The sequence below is a fragment of the Myotis lucifugus genome, unplaced genomic scaffold (assembly GCF_000147115.1).
Source record: "Myotis lucifugus unplaced genomic scaffold, Myoluc2.0 scaffold_7, whole genome shotgun sequence".
Lineage (NCBI taxonomy): Eukaryota > Metazoa > Chordata > Mammalia > Chiroptera > Vespertilionidae > Myotis > Myotis lucifugus.
The window spans coordinates 20,146,667-20,170,087 of NW_005871055.1; the positions used below are offsets into that span (position 1 = coordinate 20,146,667).

Consider the following 23,421-nt stretch of genomic DNA (forward strand, 5'->3'; position numbering starts at 1 on the left):
ACATAAATTCCTCACTTCCCTGGTTCTTGCCTATACAGTCAAGGTCATACCACAATACTTCTCTTACCTGTTTACCATCCAGGGTGTACAGGCGTTTCACCACTCCTGAGTCCAGCTTGATGGCATCAGTTATATCAGTGAGAACCTGCTCAAAGGAATGAGCAGTTTTCTTGTTCAGCAGAATCCGGACAGCTTTCCGTGGCTTCACCCCACTTCTGATGATGGTGACAAGTTTGGGCCGAATGAAATCCTTATTCTCCCGCACTTCTGAAGGGCTCCCTTTGGCAGTAGCCAGTGATGACACTGCCCGGGATGCTGAGGTGGTTTTGACATTCACAGACCAGTTGGGGTTCACGTTCTTGGTGTACTCCAGTTTCTTGAAAGGCTCTATTGAGCCACACACATAACTCTCTCCTAAGGAAGAGAGAAATACATTTAAATTTACTCTAAGGTAAACTCACTCCCTTTTTCATAGTCTTTCATTTTTTTCCTTTTCTACTTAGGGATGAGAGTTACTCATGACTTTTTTAAATTTTTTTAAAATATATATTTTATTAATTTTTTTACAGAGAGGAAGGGAGAGGGATAGAGAGTTAGAAACATCGATGAGAGAGAAGCATCGACCAGCTGCCTCCTGCACACCCCCTACTGAGGATGTGCCTTCAACCAAGGTACACGCCCTTGACCTGAATCGAACCTGGGACCCCTCAGTCCCCAGGCCGATGCTCTATCCAGTGAGCCAAACCGGCTAGGGCTACTCATGACTTTTTAAACAATGCAAGCATGATTAATAGTTAGTGAAAAAGAAAGATTTTTTACTTCTAATTTGGCTCTGTCAGCAACAGACTGGTATCCTGAGGGGGAAACATCACCACTCCTCCCTTTCTTCATCTTCAGATTGGTGATAGAAATATTGTTATTCATAATAGGAAGTATTCTTTGAAATTTAGAAATATTTATATTTGCAGAAAACTTCAAAATCAGAGGTACCTATATTTGCCACCTGAAATAATGTAAAATCTAAAACTGGGTGAAAAAACAAAACAAAAAACCCCCACTTCTTAAAATAGCTATGTAATTGCACTAGCCAATTTGAATCAGTGGATAGAGCTTCAGCCTGCAGACTGAAGGGTGCTGGGTTCAATTCCGGTCAAGGGCACACGCCTGGGTTGCAGGCTTGATCCCCAATAGAGGTGTGTAGAAGGCATACAATCAATGATTCTCTCACACCATTGATGTTTCTATCTCTCTGTCCCTCTCCCTTCCTCTCTGAAATCAACAAAAATATGTTTTTTACATAGCTATGTAATTTATAAATTTGATGGGAATGTTTGCTAAACATTTTGTAAAATCAAGTAGAATTCCAAAAGCAAGCAGAATAATCATCCTCCCTCTTCTCCCACCTACACAGAGCAAGTATAATGTTACACACACACAATAGGAAGCCAATTCACAACTGTTTATAAATAAAAGGTTTTGAGAATGGTCAACTTACAAACTGCAGCTTCATAAACTCAATCTAAAACAAATATATAAGATGAATAAGAATGGAGGAACTAATGGTATGGTGACTATAGTTGATAATACTGTATAGTATAAAAGAGAGTTCTTTCTAAGAGAATAGGACTTAAATGTTCTCACACAAAAAAAGGATAAAATATGTGAAGTGATAAAATAGGAGGAATCCTTTTAAAATGTGCAATTTAAATATTTTACAATTTTATTTGTCAATTATACCCTGATAAAGCTAAAAAAAATAAATATTTTTTATTAAAAAATACTCCTTAGTAGAGAATTATTCAAAGAGAACATTACTCAGACTATTAAGTAGATGTGGATCACTCACAAAAAAAACTAATACACATTCCAAGCAATGACAAATTATAAAATGATTGACCTTAAATATACATATTTCATAAATTTAGTCAAAGCATTTTGAAATTAAAGATTTTATAATGGCTTTTTTCTGTGTTAATATGTCTTTGTAACTGAAAGTAGTTAAAAATGAAGCATTCATAATTGCAGGTAAAGTGACCTAGGATTAATCCTACACAGTCCATTTACTTTTATCTAAAGCCTTTTCCTATTTTTAAATTAATAGTGCAAGCATCCAAGGAGACAGGATAAGTATTCACATAAAAAGAGCTGAACTAGGGTTTCAAAAATAGAAAAGTACAATTATAGAGGTTATCAGATATTTACTTTGCAAATGTTTATAAAATATACTCCAATGTGTGTTTACACATTATGGAGTGGTACAAATATTACCAATTTAGCAATCCGCCTTTCCATCCACCTACCAGATCATGACAGGTCCCAACTATGCTGTTCTCACTATTTATGCAGATATCAAACACATATACATGGGCTCCCTGATCTTTGTGGCTCAGTTGGTTGAACATCATCCCATGCACCAAAAAGTCACTGGTTCGATGCCGGGTCAGGGCACATGCCCAAGTTTTGGTATCCATCCCTGGTCAGGTCTCATGCGGGAGACAACCAATCAATATTTCTTTCACATCAATATTTTTCTCTCTCTCCCTTCTTCAATAAAAACATATTTTAAAACAAACATTCAGGGACTGCAAGAACTGTGTGTTTCTGAAGGCTCTGTGGAGAGACAGTGTGCATGTAACAGAGGGAAGAGAGAACTGGAAGTCTGGGCTCAATACTTGGCCTCTCCACAAATGTGACTGTGGGCAAGTCCCCTTGTCTTCTTGAGGGTAGTTTATTTTTCTATCAGTGAAGGCTATCCCAGTGGTCACTTTTATTTCACCAGGTTTTAATAAAGATCAAATAAGATAGTAAAGGTCAAAGTGATCTCAAATACAAAATTGCTACACAAATGAAAAACATCTGAGGCTTCAGTAAGCCTGAAAGGAAAATTAAAAAATGAAATTACTAGAAATCAGTAAGCAGGTTTTATATTATAAGGTGTTCATTGTTTCTAGCTACGTAGTTACCAGTAAAATCACTTTGGCTCCACCTTATTGTGAGACTACCCCAAACATTCCCCGAGAAGACTTTGGTGAAACTGGTCTGTCAGAATTCTGTGCTATTCAGAGATACACAATTGTCTAATTATTTGTTAAGTTTATATACTATTTGTTAAGCTACTAATTAAAACAAAAGCATGGAGTGGTTTACACCTCAACAAAGGAAACTTTTTAACTTTAAAAAATAAAATAATTAGAAAAAGGAAGAATTTTAAAGTACTCACATAACAATATGGAATGGGTTTGTTGAAAGAGGAAAAAACACTTATTTTTCACATCTTCTTAGATAAAGCATACTGAAAATTCTTAAAAGCAAAACTGGTTTGTTTCAAGCAACAACAATGAGATGAAATTTATACTTAACTTATTCTGTCACTTTGAGGACCCTCTGCCTGGTTTATCAAATTTAAAGACTGGAATGAAACCTTGGAGAAGGGTGTGAGAGTCCAGTAAAGAATGATATTGTGCAAGGAGGAAAGTGACAGCTAAAGGGAAAGGAAGGAGCTGATCAGCAAACCCAACATCACACACCATGCAGCTCTGTCATTTAAAATCTACTACATTATTCAGAAATTCAGGAAAAGTCAAGATAGGCTTCCTTACGTTAATAAGCTTCCATTTAATTGTGCAAATATATTTACATTAAACATATTTATATTTGACAAAGGAGGCAAGAGCATACAATGGAGTCAAGACAGTCTCTTCAATAAATGGTGCTGGGAAATTTGGTCAGACATGCAAAAAAATGAAACTAGATCACCAACTTACACCATACACAAAAACAAACTAAAAATGACTAAAGGACTTAAATGTAAGATGGGAAACCATAAAAATCCTACAAGACTCCATGGGCAGCAAAATAGCAGACATATGTAGAAGCAATATCTTTACAGATACAGCTTCTAGGGCAATGGAGACTAAGGAGAAAATAAACAAATGTGACTACATCAAAATAAAAAGCTTCTGCACAGCAAAAGAAACCATCAACAAAACAACAAGAAAGCCCACTGCATGTAAGAACATATTTGCCAATGATATTTCCAATAAGGGTTTAATCTCCAAAATTTACAGAGAACTGATACAACTTAACAAAAGGAAGATAAACGATCCAACCAAAAAAGGGCAAAGGATCTAAATAGATACTTTTTGAAAGAGGACATACAGAAGGCCCAGAGACACGTGAAAACATGCTTAAAGTCACTAATCATCTGAGAGATGCAAATACGCAAATCAAAACAAAAATGAGATACCATCTCACACCTGTCAGAATGGCTATCATCAACAAATCAACAAATGACAAGTGCTGGCGAGGATGTGGAGAAAAAGGAACCCTCTTGCACTGCTGGTGGACTGGTGCAGACTGGTACAGCCACTGTGGAAGACAGTATGGAGTTTCCTCAAAAAGTTAAAAATGGAACTCCCATTTGAATCAGTAATCCCACTTCTAGGACTATATCCCAAGAAACCAGAAACACCAATCAGAAAGGATATATGAACCCCTATGTTCATAGCAGCACAATTTGTAATAGGTAAGATTTGGAAACAGCCTAAGTGCCCATCAGCAGATGAGTGGATTAAAAACCTGTGGTACATCTACACAATGGAATACTATGCCACTATAAAAAAGAAGGAACTTTTACTATTTGCAACAGCATGGATGGAACTGGAGAGCATTATACTAAGAGAAAAAAGCCAGTTGGAGAAAGATAAATATCACATGATCTCACTCATATGTGGGATATAATGATCAACATAATTTAATGAACTATAGATCCAGAGACAAATGGCAGGGGAGGGGGGTGGTTAGTGAGCAACCAAAGGACTTGTATGCATGCATATTAGCATAACCAATGGACACAGACACTGCGGTGGTGGGGGTTTGCCCAGGTTGGGAATGGCTGGGGAGGGGGGCCAATTGGGGAAAAAGGAGACATATGTAAAACTTTAGACAATAAAAAAAACATATTTAACCCCAAATTTTAGATATATTTATCCTATCTAATAAAAGAATAATATGCAAATTGACCATCACTCCAACACACAAGATGGCCGCCCCCATGTGGTCAAAGATGGCCACCCCCATGTGAACACAAGATAGCCAGCAGGGGAGGGCAGCTGTGGGCGATCAGGCCAGCAGGGGAGGGCAGTTAGGGGTGACCAGACCTGCAGGGGAGGACAGTTGTAGGGGACCAGGCCTGCAGGGGAGGGTAGTTGGGGGGAACCAGCCCTACAGGGGAGGGCAGTTGGGGGGACCAGCCCTGCAGGTGAGGGCAGTTAGGGGGAACCAGGCCAGCAGGGGAGGACAGTTAGGGGCAATTGGGCCAGCAGCGGAGGGCAGTTAGGGGCAACCAGGCTGGCAAGGGAGGGAAGATAGGGGTGACTGGGCCTGCAGGGGAGGGCAGTTGGGGGCAACCAGGCTGGCAGGGGAGGGCAGTTAGGGGTGACAAGGCCAGCAGGGGAGGGCAACTAGGGGCAATCGGGCCGACAGGGGAGTGGTTAGGGGGTGATCAGGCTGGCAGACAGAAGAAGTTAGGGGCAATCAGGCAGGCAGGCAGGCAAGTGGTTGGGAGCCAGCAGTCCTGGATTGTGAGAGGGATGTCTGACTGCCCGTTTAGGCCGCTGGGATCGGGCCTAAATGGGAAGTCAGACATCCCCCAAGGGGTCCCAGATTGGAGAGGGTGCAGGCTGGGCTGAGGGACATTCTCCCCCCACCCCCGTGTACAAATTTTGTGCACCAGGCCTCTAGTTTAATTATAATTCTGAACTTCTCCCTGCCACTATAGACCCTACCTCTATTTAAACTCAGTTAAATTATGATTTTGTAAAAAAATATAGCTTTTTAAAAATGTTATAATATCTCTGATAATTGTATATTAACAAATTGTAGTTACTTTGGGAAGAATACATAGTTTTGATTTGGTCCAATAGCTCTGGATATCCAGTATTTAACTTCTTTCTTATTGGGGCCGTGAGTTAAGAGATATGTTATAATCTTGAATAGAAAATCATCAGTAGATTCTATTCAACTCTTAACATGAGGTGTGTATATCAATGGTCATTGAAAAATAACAAAACAAGTAAAACTTATAATTACTTATAAAAACTTATAACTGATACTATAAAACATATAATTACATACTTCTTTTTATGTACTCAAAGCCATCCCAAAGTTTTATGGTGCAATTCATACTACAACAGCAAAATGAAAGTTAATCTATCTAACCCAAGATATATTTGAGAAAAATAGCCTTCATATTGTGATTTAAAAGTAGAAATATATATATTTGGTCTTCATGACATTTCTGGCACAGAGCTCCTGAAATTCTTAGAATTTGCTAAGTGGTAAGAGCAATAAAGGTGTCTTAATATTCAAAACAAACTCCTCTCTACCACACCTGAGTTTTTATTAATGAAGTGACTTTTGGAAGCACCTTAGGATGTGGACTGTATGCCAGCGGAACCAACCATGCAATTAGAGGATAAGAACTTTCATTCCCACCGCACTGACCTGGGACAGGGAAAAGGAGGTAGAGGTTGAATTAATCACCAATGGCCAATGAGTTAATCAATCATGCCTATCTATTACATTTTTTATTAAATATTTATTAAGGCCTCCATAAAAACCCAAAGGACAGGGTTTGGAAAGCTTCTGCTTGGTGGACATGTGGAAATGCAGTGAGAGTATCATGCTCAGAGAAGGCATATAAGCTCCAAGCCCTTTCCCCATACCTTGCCCTATGAAACTCTTCCATCTGGTTGTTCATGAGTTATATAATTTTAAAATAAACTGGTAAATCAGTATGTAAAATATTTCCCTAAGTTCTGTGAGCCACTCTAGCAGATTAATAGAACCAAAAGAGGGGGGTCATAGGACTTCCTAACTATTGGCCAATCCATTAGAAGTACATATGACAATTTGTACTTATAACTGACATCTGAGGGGGTGGGGTGGGGTAGGAACAGTCTTATAGGAGTGAGCCCTTAACTTGTGGTATCTGATGCTATTACAGAAAAGAAAGTGTCAGAATTGAGTTGAATTGTAGGACATCCAGCTGGTGTCACAGATAATTGCTTGGATGTGTGTGGGGGGAAGCCCCAAAACATTGAAATTTTATGGCTCAAACTTTGCTTTAAAATTTTTGGATTATTTACTACTAGAGGCCTGGTGCACAAAAATTTGTGCACTCGGGGGGAGTCCCTCAGCCCAGCCTGTGCCCTCTCGCAGTCTGGGATCCCTCAGGGGATGTCCATCTGCTGGCTTAGGCCCACTCCCTGGGGGAATGGGCCTATGCTGGCAATCAGACATCCCTCTGGCAGCCCAGGAGCCCTTGGGGGATGTCCACTTGCCAGCAGGGAGCAGGCTTAAGCTGCAGTCCAACATCCTTAGCGCTGCTGAGGAGGCGGGAGAGGCTCCCACCACCACCGCTGTGCTGGCAGCCTTCAGCCTGGCTTGTGGCTGAGCAAAGCTCCCCCTGTGGGAGTGCACTGACCACCAGGGGGCATCTCCTGCATTGAGCATCTGCCCCCTGGTGGTCAGTGTGTGTCATAGTGACCAGTCATTCCCAGTTGTTCTGCTGTTATGGTCAATTTGCATATTACATTTTTATTATATAGGATAGGTGAGGTTAAATAAGGGCAAAAAATATAGCAAGATCATAGATGGTTTAAATGAAATGGTATAAAAACCTATTTAGAGATGGAGCTGGCAATTACCACACATAATGACTTGCTAGTTGGTTATGATACTGCCAGTTTTGTTCCAGTTTAGTCAAGTGAAAGTCTTTGTGTTAAAACTGATTTTCAAATTGAAATTTAATACTCTGAGTGTGTCCAAGATATCCCAACAAATATCAGGAACTACAGAAGCAGCACTTGCCTGAATTGCTGTGGCATTTACAAAAAACAGAAAACTAATATTTGCTTTTAAGCAAAGGCAAAGGTAAAGAAATGACAGTTAACAACAACAACAAAATGTGAGGAAATAAAGCATGAAGTTGTATTCTGATACCATCTCCTAAAATATCAGAGCATAATAAGTTCTTCCTGGAAAGGGTTAAGTATTTTTCAGGACTTTGGAGAATGGAATACTTTCTGTGTAAGCATATTAGATAATTTTTAAGGTAAAGAAGAGTGTGTGTTTTGTTTTGTTTTGTTTTTAAAAAATCACATATACTTTTTTTAAATTATTATATTTGTCATTAGTCTTCAAAGTATGAAAATAAAATTTCCTACCTAACAAAGTTTATTATTTAAAAATCTGCAAAGGTAAAGGTAATTCTACTTGGCCATAGACTCCCATTATGAAATTACAGGATTTCCAACTTAAAAAAAAAAAAAGAAAACTTCTGTTAATATGGTACCAGCTCCTTGATTGACCTGGACTATGGTGAGTCAACCAGGAATGTGCTCCTTCACAAGATGCCACAGAACATTGCCCTGTTTCCTATTACTGCTGGAGTGTTTTCAATAGCTAAGAGTTGTGACTTGTAAATTGCAGCTGTGATATCACTTGACCTCAGTCTGAATGAAGATGACCTAATCTGTATAGTATGCTTCACATTACTAAAGCTGGCTTCTACCACCTCTAGATTCCTTTAAGTTCTATATGTGGCATGTTCAACAGTATCTTAAGTGAGGGATATCCATAATATATTTCATTTTTCCAGTGTATAAAACTTCTCATTGAAAACTCTGCAAATTAAAGTTTACTGCCAAACCGGTTTGGCTCAGTGGATAGAGCGTCAGCCTGCGGACTCAAGGGTCCCAGGTTCGATTCCGGTCAAGGGCATGTACCTGGGTTGTGGGCACATCCCTACTGGGGGCTGTGCAGGAGGCAGCTGATCGATCTCTCTCATCGATGTTTCTAACTCTCTATCCCTCTCTCTTCTTCTCTGTAAAAACCCAATAAAATATGTTAAAAAAAAAAAGCAGACCTTGATGTCCGCTTAAACCAGAGTTTAAAAAAAAAAGTTTACTATTGTGAGTTACAGTAAAATCTGGGAAAGCTCAAATATATATTGAACCCTCTGAAACTGAACTGAGTTAAATTATATGAAAGACACTACCTGTAGAATAAAATATCATAAAGTGCCTTCTGGATATTATATATTATGAGACTATATCAGATATACACAGTAACATTTCATAATCTACCTGGAAGGCGATGGTTTAAGAACATGATTTTGAGAGTGCTATTAAAAGCAAGGAAAAAGATTCCCAAAGGCACTTATGGGTCATTGTTTCCTCGAAGTCTTTCATAATAGAATAGTATATAAAAATAAGATTATAGAAAATAAAATTTAAATCTTTTTGTCAGACCTGTCGAAAATGTTGACTTCTCCATTCAAAGCAACAGAAAAAGAACATAAAAGGAAAAATGGAGAGGTCCAATTATTTAAAATTTAAACCTGATATAATTAAAAATTAAGGAAACTAAAATAAAAAGAGGGAAACATATTGAGGACCTATAATACAACAATAGGTTAATGTGCAAATATAGTTTACTAAAATACAAAGTACTAAGATATACGACAAAGGACAAAAATATAAATATAAAACACCACTAGAGAAATTATAAATTGATAACAACCCTTTTGGAAAGCACCATGCTAAACTGTATTGGAAGCCATGAAAATGTTCATTTTCTTGGCTAAAAATTTCTCCAAACAAATAACAGAACAACAAATAACAAAACTGAAACAAGTATATGCAACATTGACCATGAAACATAAAAATTTAAAACAACCTCTTAAATCCTCAATAATAGGTACAAGACCTAAATTAGTCACTCTGGGAAGTGATAAGAATTCTAAGTCATGAGTTTGTCTTCAAAGAGCTTAGAGGCAAGATGTGTTATATAAAAGATTCCACTACAAGGCAATAAATGATAATTGCTAAATAAGTGGTCCATGCAATTTTAACTCAATGGAGAAAAAAATCACTTCCCACTCCCCACTGATCAATCAATAAAGGGGAAATAGAATTCATGCTGGCCTGGAAAGTGAAGCAAGGATAAGATTTTCATTGGCAGGAAAGAAAAAGGAAAGCATTCCAGATTTAAATAATAATAATAATAATAATAATAATAATAGGTTCTATTGCACAGTACAATAACGGGATGGTGAGATATTAATATATCTTTCTCAAAAAATAAAATAAAAATAATTCCATGGACAGACAGAGTAAGACTGCAGTAGGCAGTAAGGTCAAATTTATATGCATCACAACCATGTATTAGAAAGATCACATTGGCTGCAATGTGGAGGAATGACTCAATGGAAGACAGAAGTCAATGGAAGACAAAGAGATAGAGAACTTTATATACCTGCACTAGGGACAGAGAGGAGTGGATGCTATAAGAAGTACTTAGTAGACAGAATGAGCCAGAATTGGCAATTAATTGGATGTGGGGCCCACGGGAATGTGAGTCTACAACATTGAAAAGATGACACTGAAAATTCTATTTTGGCCAACTTTTCATATACCACAATAGATCAAATAAGAAAGGGAACAAGTTTAGATTAGATGGTAAGAAAGGAAATTAATGTGGTTGTGCACATATTGAATTTGAAGATCCTAGGAGCCAACCAGCTGGAGATTTCTAGCAAGCAGTGCAAATATAAGTTTGGAGTTTGGGAGGGAGATGAATGTGGCAGCCACAGCTACAGGGATTAAAGAAAATGCCCACTGAGACCACACCCAGATAGACAAGAGGAAATCCAGGGTAACTCCAGTTTTTAAAGAGTGCCTGAGATGGAGGAGCTACTGAAGGGAACTGAGAGAAATCAGGTGCCTAGAGCCATGGAAATCAAGGGGTGGAAAGTACGTGGCTGGGATAAATCCAGACATCAGCATTCAATGCTCCAGGAAGAGCAAGTGAAGATAAGGATCCCTAAGAGATCCCTGGCTTTTAGGGGGCCACATATGGTCCTATAATGGCCAATTGGATAGTGATGCCAGATTGCTTTCATTCATTAATTTATCCATCTATTCTCGCTTTCCTTTTTCTTCCAATGATATTTATTGAGTAGTTTCAAACACCATGTTAGGCAGTGAGGACTTCAATGGCTCCCTGACTTCTAGAGACTTTGATATAAAGTAAATAAGTACATTACAATGTAATGGTGCTAATCAAGGGCTTGAAGTATGATTGGAAGTTGAGGAAGTAGAGACAGCAAATGATGATGTTCTCATGAAAGAGCTCTGGGTTTGAGAGGTCAGCAAGATTAAGGCAAGGCTGAGGTGATGAGAATGAAGATCTTTGCCATTGGCAGAACAGGTTATCTTAATGTCTGCCATGTAGCAGATCCTACTCTAATCCTCATCACAATCCTATGAGCTAAGAATAAACACAACACTTATCACTGGGCACAATGAGGGACAAAGAGTTAGACAGCATGGTCAAGGTCACAAGGCTAGCAAAGGTGGAGTCAGGATTCAAATGTAGGTGGTCTAACTCCAGAGCCTGACTTAACTATGAGGCCATGCACCCTCCAGAGGGCACCCATCTCACCCTCCTTATGGAGAGGGAAGTCCAGACTGGGAAAGCACAAGGAAAAAGAGCAACTGAGGCTGAGTTCAGTTCAGAATGTATTAACAAGTAATAGGAGATAAGGCCAAGATAGGAGGAAGGGGCAGGAGAGGATTCACTGAGAAGCACATTAAAAATTGAGGGTGTTGTCTATTTTATATGTAAGCAGGAAAGCCATTATGAAGCAAAGATATGACATAAAGTGGTTTGTCTATGGCTTGGTTTATAGGCAGGAAAACTTGTTTGAAGATTGCTGTTTGGGACATGTGTGTCCTAAAGGGCCTGATCTAAGAGAGGCTCTAATGGGGATGGAAGAGCAGGGTTAAATACAGATTCTATAAAGAAAAAAAAAACTACCTTAGGAGCCTATTCTAATACTATAGGGGAGAGACAACAAGAGTCCAATGGTAGGAATATGAGGAGATATTTCTTTTTTTTCTTTTTTTCATCTTTCAAAATTTTCTACATTGGGCACTGTAGAAAAAAAAGTATCACTTCTTCACTCAAAAAAATAACATTGCCCAACCAGCATGGCTCAGTGGTTCAGTGTTGACCTACGAACCAGGAGGTCATGGTTCGATTATGGTCAGGGCATATGCCCGGGTTGCAATTCCCAATGTGAGGCATGCAGGAGGCAGCCAATCAATATCCTGTTTCATCACTGATGTTTCTATCTCTCCCTCTCCCTTCCTCTCTGTATCAGTGTTGTCCTTACTATATATATATATATATATATATATATATATATATATATATATATCAAGATTGTTAAAACAGTAATAAGGACTTGAAAACTATTAATAATGGTGGTGGAGAAGAATGAACAAATTGAAGAAATGTCTTAAGCAGAATCAAAAGAATTTGATGACAGCTTAGATTTGAGGAAGGCATGGAAGGAAAAGTCAAGGGTGATGTTAAGTTAGATGGTGACCCCATTTAATGAGATTCAGAACCCGAGAAGAGGAATAAATCCTAGATAATGGAAAAGAATGAGTTCACATTTATCATGTTAACTTTTAAAGGGTTAAGGATTAGAATACCCGTTAAATATATCCAGATGTTTGGTATGCAGAAGAAAGGTCTGATTTGGAAGTAATTGGCCTTAAAAGAATGATTAAAATAATGAGACTCGATGACATCATTAGTAGATGACCCAAAGACAGAAAAGTGTTTAAAGGTGAGGCAAGAAAAGAGGGAATCAGAAAGTCACATTGAAACACCACAATAATAATTGCTACAGGCAAAAATCTACCAATAAATGCCAAAGTGGGCAAAAGTTGAAGGAAACAAGATATTTACATAGCTTCAAAGTTTCTCCTCACAATATTTATCTATTATAAAGGGGAAAATAGTTATTTCAGAGTGAAGATAACTGGCAGATACCACCCTAACTAACTGATCGTGGTTAATCTTACCATTAATGAGACACAGCAATATCATGTACCCTGGAAATTGATGCACTGAAAAGGACACAGCATCACTTCTGTGGAATTCTTGCTACAAACTCATAACTTCAACTTAGTCATCAGATAAACCCAAATTGAGGGACATTCTACAAAGTAACTGACCAGTACTCTTCAAAAACTTTAAGTCATTAAAGACAAGGAAAGACTGAATAATTGTCACTCTTGGAAGAGATGAAGGATACATGGGTCCTACTTGCAATGTGTGATTCTGGAACCCTAAAAAAAGGGCAATAATGGAAAAACTGATGAACGCTACATAAAGCCTGTAGTTTAGTTACTAGCATTGTTCCAAAGTTAATTTTTACTTTTGATAATTATACCATGGTTGTGTAAGATGTTCCATTATGGGAAGCTGGGTGAAAGGCATATGGGAACTCCCTCTCTTTGTGACACTTCTATTAGTCCAAATTAATTCCAAAATTAAAATAAAAAATGAGGCAGGTAGCCTAGAAAAAAATAATTGAATCTCTACCTCAGATGTTGTACTAATATGACTTCCATTAGAATATTTTAAAAAAATAAAAGCATAAAAGCTCTGGTCTGGTAGCTCAGTTGGTTACAGCATTGTTCCGATATGCCAAGTTTGTGGGTTCGATCCTTGGTCAAGGCACATATAAGAATCAACCAATAGATGTACAAATAAGTGGAACAACAAAGCGCTCTCTCTCTCTCTCTCTCTCTCTCTCTCTCTCTCTCTCTCTTCCTCTCTCTAAAATCAGTCAATCAATAAATAATCTTTAAATGAAAACATAAAAACACTAGAAAAAATGAGGGAAACAATTTTCTAATCTCAGCATACAGAGGACCCAAGAGGCATGAAAAATCAAGCCATAAATAAAAACTCCAACACATATGATTATATAAAATTTTGTAAATCTGCATAGCAAAAAACACAATAAACAAAGTCACTAGACAAACGGCCTTGCTTCACAACATTTACATACTTACAGTGGAGTATAAATAGTGTCAAAATTGAGGAAAGAGAGGCAATATTGGGGAAATGTGGCTAAGTTTCAAGGTTAATCACTTGCAGAAATAAGCCTGCAATTCAGTTTTCCTTATTGAGCACCATGTTTTTTAAAACATATAAGTCCATTTAGAAAGCAAACAACTATGAATGTCATCCACTGTTTACTCTTAAGAGTATGTGTGTGCATGTGTATATGTACACATATATGCATAGATAGACACACATACAATCATGCATACACAAACACATATACACTCTCTCACATGCATACTTCAGGTAAATAGCAGCTCTCTCAATACACTGAAACAAATTTAGGCATAATAATCTATGTATAATAATACTAAAACAGTAATAGTGACCACAAAACTGTTATAGACAAAGAACCTCACGTGTCATTGTAATTCAGAATTTTTGTTTGAGATAAGTGAGAAAGAATAAACTTTAGAAAAATTACAAGTTAAATACATTTGTCACTACACCTACTAAACAGATTTAATTTAAAACTCAAACGTCATCATATTTGGAAGGGGAAATGAGAAGCTAATAACATGCATTGAGGTTTACACAAAATTAGTATGTAAAGTAAGATATATGAACATAATGATGAGTATGAAGTAACTGTTTGCAGTTTAACAGGCTAAGCAAAAATGTAATTGGTAAAGAGGCAAATCTAAATTAATTTCCAGCTATTTTAACACTAAGTACAGCTGCATGTTGATTGTCAATGTTTTACAAGAGAAAAAAAAATATTTAAACTGAATTTGTTTGAAAATGCAGCCAATATATGAACATACTGTACTGAAGTTAGCATCCATTCAATCAGATAAAAGGTATTTTTTCCAAAAGAAATTTATTTAACATCAGAATATTCCTTCTGCAGTTACTTCACATTGATTGGAAAGAAAAATATCTGGAGGCAAATGAAAATATTAAAGTGTTTCTCGGAACAGTATCTGTCATTCCTGAAATGAAGTCAAGGTTTAAAACATTTGTTTTCAAGAAGAAGCTAATACAATAAAATTTTATTTAAAAGCCATTATGACTACCTCATTCAGTATCCTATTAGTGGCGGTTATGAGCTCAAGCTCTGGCACCAGCTTTCCTGGGTTGAAACTCTAACCCTATCATTTCTTGCTGTGTGACTTTGAGCAGATCACTTAATCACACTGTGCCTCACTTTTCATATCTTAACATTAGGGTGATAACAGCACCTCTTATAATCACTGTGAGAATTAAGCGTGTTCATGTATGCAAGACACATGCTCAATAACGGTGAGTTATCATTATTTTCAGTCAGGACAGCAGTCTCTCAGAGCAGGCATTCTTTTGTGTTAAAAAACTGACAGAGTTGTGGGAAGCAAGCCATGACTTTGTGTAAAGTACTGTTGTCATTTCCCATCTCCCACACCCTCTTCTTAATAGATAGGAATCCTGGGAATATCTCTGGCTACTTCTCAATAAAGATGAGTCTTGGGGGTGGGGAAAGGGAGGGTCTGATTGAAGTGCCCCTCCCATCAGAGATATTGCACATGTGATTCTAGCACAGAGTGAGAAATCAGTCCTGGCTTTCTTAGCATGTGCTTATGTGCTGTGAGATCTTGGCATATTTTCCCTACAATACCATCAGCCCTCAAAGGGATAGTCTGGTGACTAGCCATGCACCTGACTTTGCATTTGATCTTTATCCATATCCCTTGGAATATCTCATCAAATGCTTTCTTTATCCTTGTATTTTCCAAGGTCATGAAAAGGACAACACTGATACAGAAAGATTTCATGTTCATTCTTCCCCTTTAATTTACTGGAAGTTCCAACATCTGAATAGAAGGAAAAACGCCAAGTCTGCAGGCATCTTGGCAGGATGACAAATTATCAAAAAGGGATATGAATTCCCACAAAATAAACACACCAAAGCCAGGCTCCTCCACACCCTCGCAAGTCCAGTCATACTGTGACTGCACTGGCATGACTGCCAAAGGATAAAGGAAAGGAAAATGGGAGAAAGACACAGAAGCCCTCATCCTTGAATCACATACAAACTCTGCCTCCAAAGGAGGACAAGAGGGCTTGCCTGTGTGTGGTCAGGGCAGAGCAATCCAAAACTGCATGAGGGGGAAGAGAGGTAGGCAAGGATGAAAAAGATGCTTCCTGTTATCTGCACCAGAGAGAGAGATCAGTACTTTCAAGGGATTCCTCTGGGATCCAATAAGACAACAGAGCCTGGGCAAATATATTTGGAGTAAAGGTGAAATCAAGCACTTCCAACCTTCAAACTTCCTTTCCACATTCTTTTGTGCTGTGTATTACTTCACCAGGACCTTGAGACCTCAATCTTAGAAAAACCTACTCTCCAAAGAGGATCAGCTATCTTGTTTTACACCTTAGCTTGAATTTAATGCCAGTTATTTCTTTCTAAGCCATTTTCCTTTGCTTAAAATTTCTAAGGTGACTAGAGGTTTTATGCTCTGCTCCAACAGGCTGGGAGTGAGTAGCTCAAAATAGGAAACAGACTCTGCTTGCACAAGACACCAAGCCTCACCAGTGGACCCAGAATCCTAGTTTCACATCTAAACAGATAATTACTGTTAACCTAAATTGTACTTAAAAAATAAACTGGAAAGATCAATTCCTTTATATCCTCAAACACCACAGAAAGATAACAAGCCTTTAAAACTTAAAAGGAAGCATCATATTGAAAAGAGTTGCCAGAAAAACTAATTTTTGATCCAACATCACCACTAACTAGTATTTAACCACAGACATGTCACTTGAATGTTCTGGACCTCAGTCTCCCGTGATAAAATTAATGGGTTTGGTACCTATTTAAGATTCCTTTCAACTCTAAAATTTCATGATCAATTCATTATTTTTAGTTCAAGCACTTTCTGATGTGATAGCAAGAGCTCAATTTTTATCTTGAAATGAATATGAGCTATATGATTAAAGAAATAAAAATGGACTCTTAAAATTAATGTACCATAGGTGTGAGAAAAAAAAATATATAGTATGCTGTAGAATTAAGACACTTATTCCCTCAGCTCATTACCATGAGCTAGCTGACCTAATACCATTAGGTTTTTTTTCTTTTCTTTTTACACTATGGTAAGTACAGCAATGTGAACTCGCAAATGTGTGAAACAATAAGAATCAGCACCACAAGGCAGAATGCTGCTTTTAAAGCTCAAGTGGGAGCTGGCTCGAGCAATGTGGAAATGTGAGAACTGTTCTTCAAGGTCACTGGGGAGCTATCTCATAATGCTCACCTTCCACCAGTTGGTCCAGGCTGGAAATCTTCTTGAGCCCATCAATGGTGTAGATTGTTCTCACTCCCTGGGGCAAATTCACATTATCCGACAGAGTTCGGGTCAAATCAGCCAGCAGGGCATCAAAAGATCGGAACCGGTCTGGGGAGATGGCATACACAATCCCTTTAAAGTACCGATCTCCATTTCGATAGAAACGAACTTTCTTGGCCTTCTTCTCGGAGCTGAGCGTCTGCAGCGTGCGGGTTCTGTAAAAGCTGCAGTGGGCGCTATGTGTGGGGCTGGGCAGCCCGTTCACCCGTGACCCTCTGCTGTATCTCTGCGCCTTATCCCGCTCATCAAAGTGCTCCAGCTCCATGTCTCTGCCAAAGGACATGACGCAGTTCAAGTTGAATCTATGAGGCACAGCAACAAAAACAGAGACACATACTTATGTTATTTAAGATCATGATTTGAGAGACTCAACTTGAGAGAAGCTGGTGGAAACAGTGCTAGAAATGATGATATATTTCATATGAATTATCAAGTTGGGAGAGAAAGAAGATGGCAAAGAAAAAGAAGAGGCAGGCCCAGTGTGAATAGCTTATTAATCAACTTTAGTTTTATTAGAAACAGCTCCTCTGTACTGACCACCTAACAACATATCAGGCTTTGAACAGCTATTATTTCCAATAGTCATAGCAAACCTTTCAAAGTATTATGATTCCTATCTACGGATGAAGAAACCAAAACAGAGGAAAAAAATCTCCTAAATTTACCAACGTAAGCCAGATGAGAAATGCTTGAACCAATAACACTGACCCAGGTTTGCCTGACTCCGAAGCTCCAGGCTGCCTGCAGGGCAGTGTGCTAATCCTGGTGGCAGGCAGGAAGTCAGCTTTCACACCACCATTCAGCTAAAGCAGTGGTTCCCAATGTGGGGCACTCACCCCACAGGGGGGGCAATTTGATTTTTAAGGGGGGCAATTTGAGAATGAGTCATTAACAGTGAATTTTTTGCATTTCTTGTGGTTCTAGGGGTCTCATATACAGTTTATAAATATATATTATGACATATTTATGCATTTCAGTTCTCTACTATGTTTTGAAACTTTATTTGCTATTTTTTCATATCATTTCATATTACTATTATTTTTTTCACAATTTCTTAGTGATTTCTTCCTCAGTACTTCAACCATCCTTTTGTTCTTTTATTTTTCTCTTTCATGGATGCCATGTTTTTGCAAGTTTTTTAGACCAATGGGCTTTCAGGCTTCCTCCATGTGAATAGGAGTTCACATTTTGAATAATAACAATTATGTGTTACGGGGGAGGGGGGGAGCATCAGGATTTTAGAGATGCTTAGATGGGGCATGGCTAAAAAAAAGGTTGGGAACCACTGAGTTAAAGAGAGGTGGTGGGCCAGGAGAAAAAGACAGTGGGCAGCATTTCATAATCAGATTGTCTACATTACTTAGTGTTTATGGTCCTCAAGGCCAGATGGAGAGCAAATGCAATCAATCTGTAAATTTTACCAACTTAAGATTTTCCAACATATTCACATATTCAATAGAAATTATTTTAAAACCTGAATTCACCATAACTCATTTACTTACATTTAGTGCTTCAGAAAAATTGGATTAAAAAACAAGAAAAAGGAGGAAGAGAAAGAGAAGTGAGAGAAGATCAAGGAAAACAACAAGAAGAAGAAAGGATCAAAGGGCTTTGCTTTTCCTTCCACTCAGGCTCTCTCTGTCTTTGAGGCAATCAAGATGTGGATCCAGACTTGACCTGGTACTAGCTATGCAAATTGGTCAACATCTTCAAGCCTCAATTTCCTTAACCAAGTATGGAAATGATAATCGTACCTACTTCAGAGTTAGTATTAATCATGAAGCACTTAAGATAGTATCTAGTATGTGATAAGTATTAATATTTGTATTTCTGTTCCTGACTCTGTCAAAAGAAAGAACTAGTGGGAATAGAATCTCTGCCTTCTGGTAAGGAAGGCTCCTGGTGAGTCCTCCTGATTTCCACTCATGACCTTCTGAAAGATATGCTTGCACTCTATGGTCCCCATTTTACTTTCTGTAGAGTCTTTGTTATCAGCAAGCTGCCCCTGGAATCAGTTCATCCTTGCTAAGGGTTTAGTTGATAAAGGCTTTTGGTGTTGCCCCTTTGGGGGATCCATGTTTTATCAGGTCAATCTAGAAAAGGGGGAAAAACCTCCGAATTCAAACAAAAGAAGTTCTAAAGACAAAATTTCAGGAATTTTGAAATAAAATATACAGGAAATGGAAAATTTAGGGCAACAACCTATGAGTGCTCCCGAAATCCCACCACAGGGATGATGTCCCCTTTCCCAAGGTCAGTCCAAACTAACCAAAATCTCTGCCAAGCCTCCCTGGCCTTTCCATGACCTCTGATCCATTGGCTAAAAATTTATGCTCAAAAGCATGTGCCCTCTGAAATGAATGAAGTGGGAAAAGGTAATATTTATTGAATGTCTACTATGTGCCCGACACTATTACTCAGCAATCAGTTGTGTAATATGCTAAATATTCTCTTCTAAATCTCATGATGATCCAATGAGGTAGGTAATATTGTGACTAAGGATGAATATGGGATATACCCAGGGTCCCAAAGTCATAATTGAGGGAGTTGTGATTTAAACCCAGGTTTTCTCTGAATGACTCTGAAACTGGCACTCATTCCTTGCTGCCCCATACTCTCTTGTCCTAGAGGCCTAGACCCCCTGAGATTAGACCCTTCAGGCATGTAAAGTAGGGACTTTTTTAAGCCCTCACTCCTAACTAGCTTTGTGACCTTGGGCAGGTTACTTAACTGCTGAAGACCTCTGAAGAGGAGACAGTGATCAGCAGGCCTCTAATGTCTTCCTTCACCTGCTCATTAGTCTACTGGTGACCCCAACTGGGTGGGAGAGGAGACAGTGGAGTGTGATTTAAATCTGGAGTGTAATTTTTTCTTCCAAATATGAAAACTACCTCATGCCTCTTCATTTGTATTTTCCAGGAAAAGTTATAGCATATATAGGTAGATATGAATTGGTTTCATTGATTTTGAAGTTATATCATTACAAAACAATTATCCCATCCTTCCGGCAGCTATTAATTTAATAACAGAACCAATATTTTGCCCATGGTATCATAAATACTCCTACTTTTTAAAATAAATTTGTTTTTAAAAGGAGTTCTTTGTTTTCTAAAATGAGGTTGGAAAGATGATACTGCCATTACTCATGCCAATTCACTAAACTCATCAAACTTTGTAAATCATAAAGGCCAGATTGGCTTTTGAATATTTTGTTTCTTTTTAAAGCCAGCAATCATCCCTCCAACCCTAGGATTTTCCCCAAAATCTCTATGAACCCAAAGAAAACAAGTAGGACCCTAGCAAAGGATGGCACAGATGTACTACCAGAGAGTGCAAATCTAGTTTTAAAGGGCTCTTGTTGAGTCGCAATTTGCAAAGACCAAAAATTGTAGCAATTACTGGAATTCCTTAAAGGAACAGGCTTTTAAAGCCAAGAATACCACAGCAAATGAAAAAACGGTAAATAAATAGAAAAACAAGTTGATTTTGTTTTATTTGCACATATCCTCAAACTGGACTACACGTTCAATCAGGGCAGAGACCATACATATCTTCTACTGTCCTTCACTGAGGCTGCCCAAAAGTAGGCACTGATGTTGGTGACAAAGAAAAGCCACACTCAAACTGAAATCATTTTCAAGATTACAGCTATCAGTAGGCATCAAAATAGGTGTGTTTCCCTTGCCATGGCTGGCTCAGCTCTCCATGGGCTTAGTCATATATTTGAACCAAGAAGATTCCCTGGGCCTCTACAATCTCCCACTTTCTGCACAGGGAGCTGGCTAAAGCTCCCTTTGCAGACCATAGGTAGCTAAGGCCTAAGCCACACATTTGTGGTGCCAAGAAAGTATCTATACTGCCTTAGCCACAAAGATCACACATGTGGGTGGGGAAGAAGGGGATCATGGATCTTATCCAGATTTTCCTATAAACTTTTCCAGGCCAACAAATCAGCATCCTCCATTATTCTGTGGGACTTCTCACCATTTTGAGGAACCTGTGTTCATCCTCTAGATGAGCTCATAAGTTTGTTTCCAAGATTCCCCCTCATCTAGTGTGCACTCGCGCACACACACACACACACACACACACACACACACCAAGACACAATTTGTCATAAATCCTACCACATCTAAATTGATGCTGCACCTGGAAGTCTCAAGGCATATTCCTGCCAGTAGATTAGAGTGCAGGTGGATGGACAGGCTAGAATTAGAGGCCACACACACCTTCAGAATGCAGGCACCACCCTGGACGAAAACATCACAGGATGCATGTGGATCCTTCATAATGTTCCTATATATAACGTCTCTTAAAATCCCTCCCAGCCCACATCCATTGACATTTCATAGTTAAAACGCTGGCCTACTTTCCTTTTCCTTTCAAAGGCGATTTATTTGGGAACATTCATAAAATGTATTCTGGGAACAGTCTGCAGTGTGCACCATAATGTGGACATGCATTCACAGGTGTGGAGAGAAGGAGCCGGTTTGAATGAAACCTTTCACCTGCTCCATCTCCTACCAGCATCTCCTTGCCAAATCCAGCAGGGATTCCTAGCATAACTGGTTTGCAAATGCAGCCTCTTTTTTTTTTTAATATATTTTATTGATTTTTTTTACAGACAGGAAGGGAAGGGATAAAGAGCTAGAAACATCGATGAGAGAGAAACATAGATCAGCCGCCTCCTGCACACTCCCTATTGGGTATGTGCCCTCAACCAAGGCACATGCCCCTGACCGGAACCGAACCTGGGACCCTTGAGTCCGCAGGCCGACGTTCTATCCACTGAGCCAAACCAGTTAGGGCCAGCCTCTTTTTTTTAATTGTTATTATTTTTTATTGTTGACAGTATTACAGATGTCTCCCATTCTCGCCCCCCCCCACACACACACACACCTTTACCCGCCTCCGCCCAACCCCTACTCATCTCCCCCCACCCCCCTTCACCACCCTATTGTCCATGTCCATGGGCCATGCATTTTGTGGGGCAATGCGGGGCTGTGCTTGTGCTCCCTCTAGGAGGAAATTGCCGGTTCCTCTCCGCGTGCTTTTAGCACTGCAGGTACTAATTTGTATATAAGCAGCCTCACTGTCCCCGAAAGAACTTGAGGCCCTGCAAATGTTCTTGCAACACCCACACTGCAGCACAGATCGCTCTATCTTCCAGCACACACCACCCTCCCGGGCGGCAGGAGAGCACACAATAAGAGGCCTGGCCCGGTCACTCCTTCTAGGCGCAGACTTGCTCTTCATTCGTGGCGAGTTATGACAATGACAAACACCTAGCCCAGCTCCTCCGCCTTGGCTCGCCTTCTCCACTAACAACACAGCGAAAGCTGAGGCGGGGGTGAGGGCATGCTCGTCCGACTCCCCGTTTTTAGCCCGGTGGCACCAGACAAAAGAGGCAGGTGCCAGCAGCCTGGGGGCCGCCCGCACACACCGCCCTGGGCCGGGCCGGGCTGCCAGACTGGAAGCGCCTTTCTAGGAACAGCGGACAGGGCGGCGGCCGACCAAGCCAGGCGTCCGCCCTGACCTCAGCGCCCCGCAATCTCAGGAGCCCCGCGGCTCCCTTCCCCAACGCAGACAAACCACATACCCGTCTGCTGAGAGACGCTTCCGGGGGTCTCTGTGGCCTTGAGCAGAGCCGCCTCCTGGTGCTGTCCTCTCTGGGCTGGGCGCGGTCGGGCTGCGGGGCAGTGGCGGGCTCGGGGCTGGCTTGCAGCAGCTGAGGAAGCGCGGGCGTCTGAGCTTCCGCTGCTGGTGCAGGGATGCGCCTTGGCCGGTCCTCTGAAATGCGGTGCTTCGCACAGCCTCACTACAGCTTCTCTCCGGAGGAGGGAGGTGGCAGCGGGCGCGCTCCCTTTTCATGTAGCTCTTGCGCTCACAGGCCCTCCCGCTCTCTCCTTCTCCGCGTGCGCGCCCTGCGCCCCGCCCTTCTTGGCAGGGAGCACCCGCCAAGGCTGCGCCCGGAGCCCTTCCTATACCCGCTGAGGACGCAGCTACCTCTGTGCATCTGGCTTGAGCAAATCCCTAAACCTCCCCAGTCCCCAGCAGTGGTTGTCTGGAGATAGGGATGGATCAGATGGTGGACCCAAGAGAC

General features: G+C 39.9%; 1 protein-coding gene across 1 annotated transcript in view; it reads right to left on the reverse strand.

The window, feature by feature from the left end:
* The window catches only part of LOC102440557 (serine/threonine-protein kinase DCLK1), a 518,233-nt gene extending 495,245 nt beyond the window's left edge, over positions 1 to 22,988 (reverse strand). The window contains exons 1-3 of the mRNA XM_006083624.3: positions 22,918 to 22,988; positions 17,226 to 17,620; positions 68 to 414 (exon numbers count right to left, since the gene is read on the reverse strand). Coding sequence (XP_006083686.2) covers positions 68 to 414; positions 17,226 to 17,601 — 723 coding nt within the window. The 5' untranslated portion in view covers positions 17,602 to 17,620; positions 22,918 to 22,988. The remainder of the gene's footprint in view (positions 1 to 67; positions 415 to 17,225; positions 17,621 to 22,917) is intronic.
* Between the last annotated feature and the right edge of the window lie 433 nt (positions 22,989 to 23,421).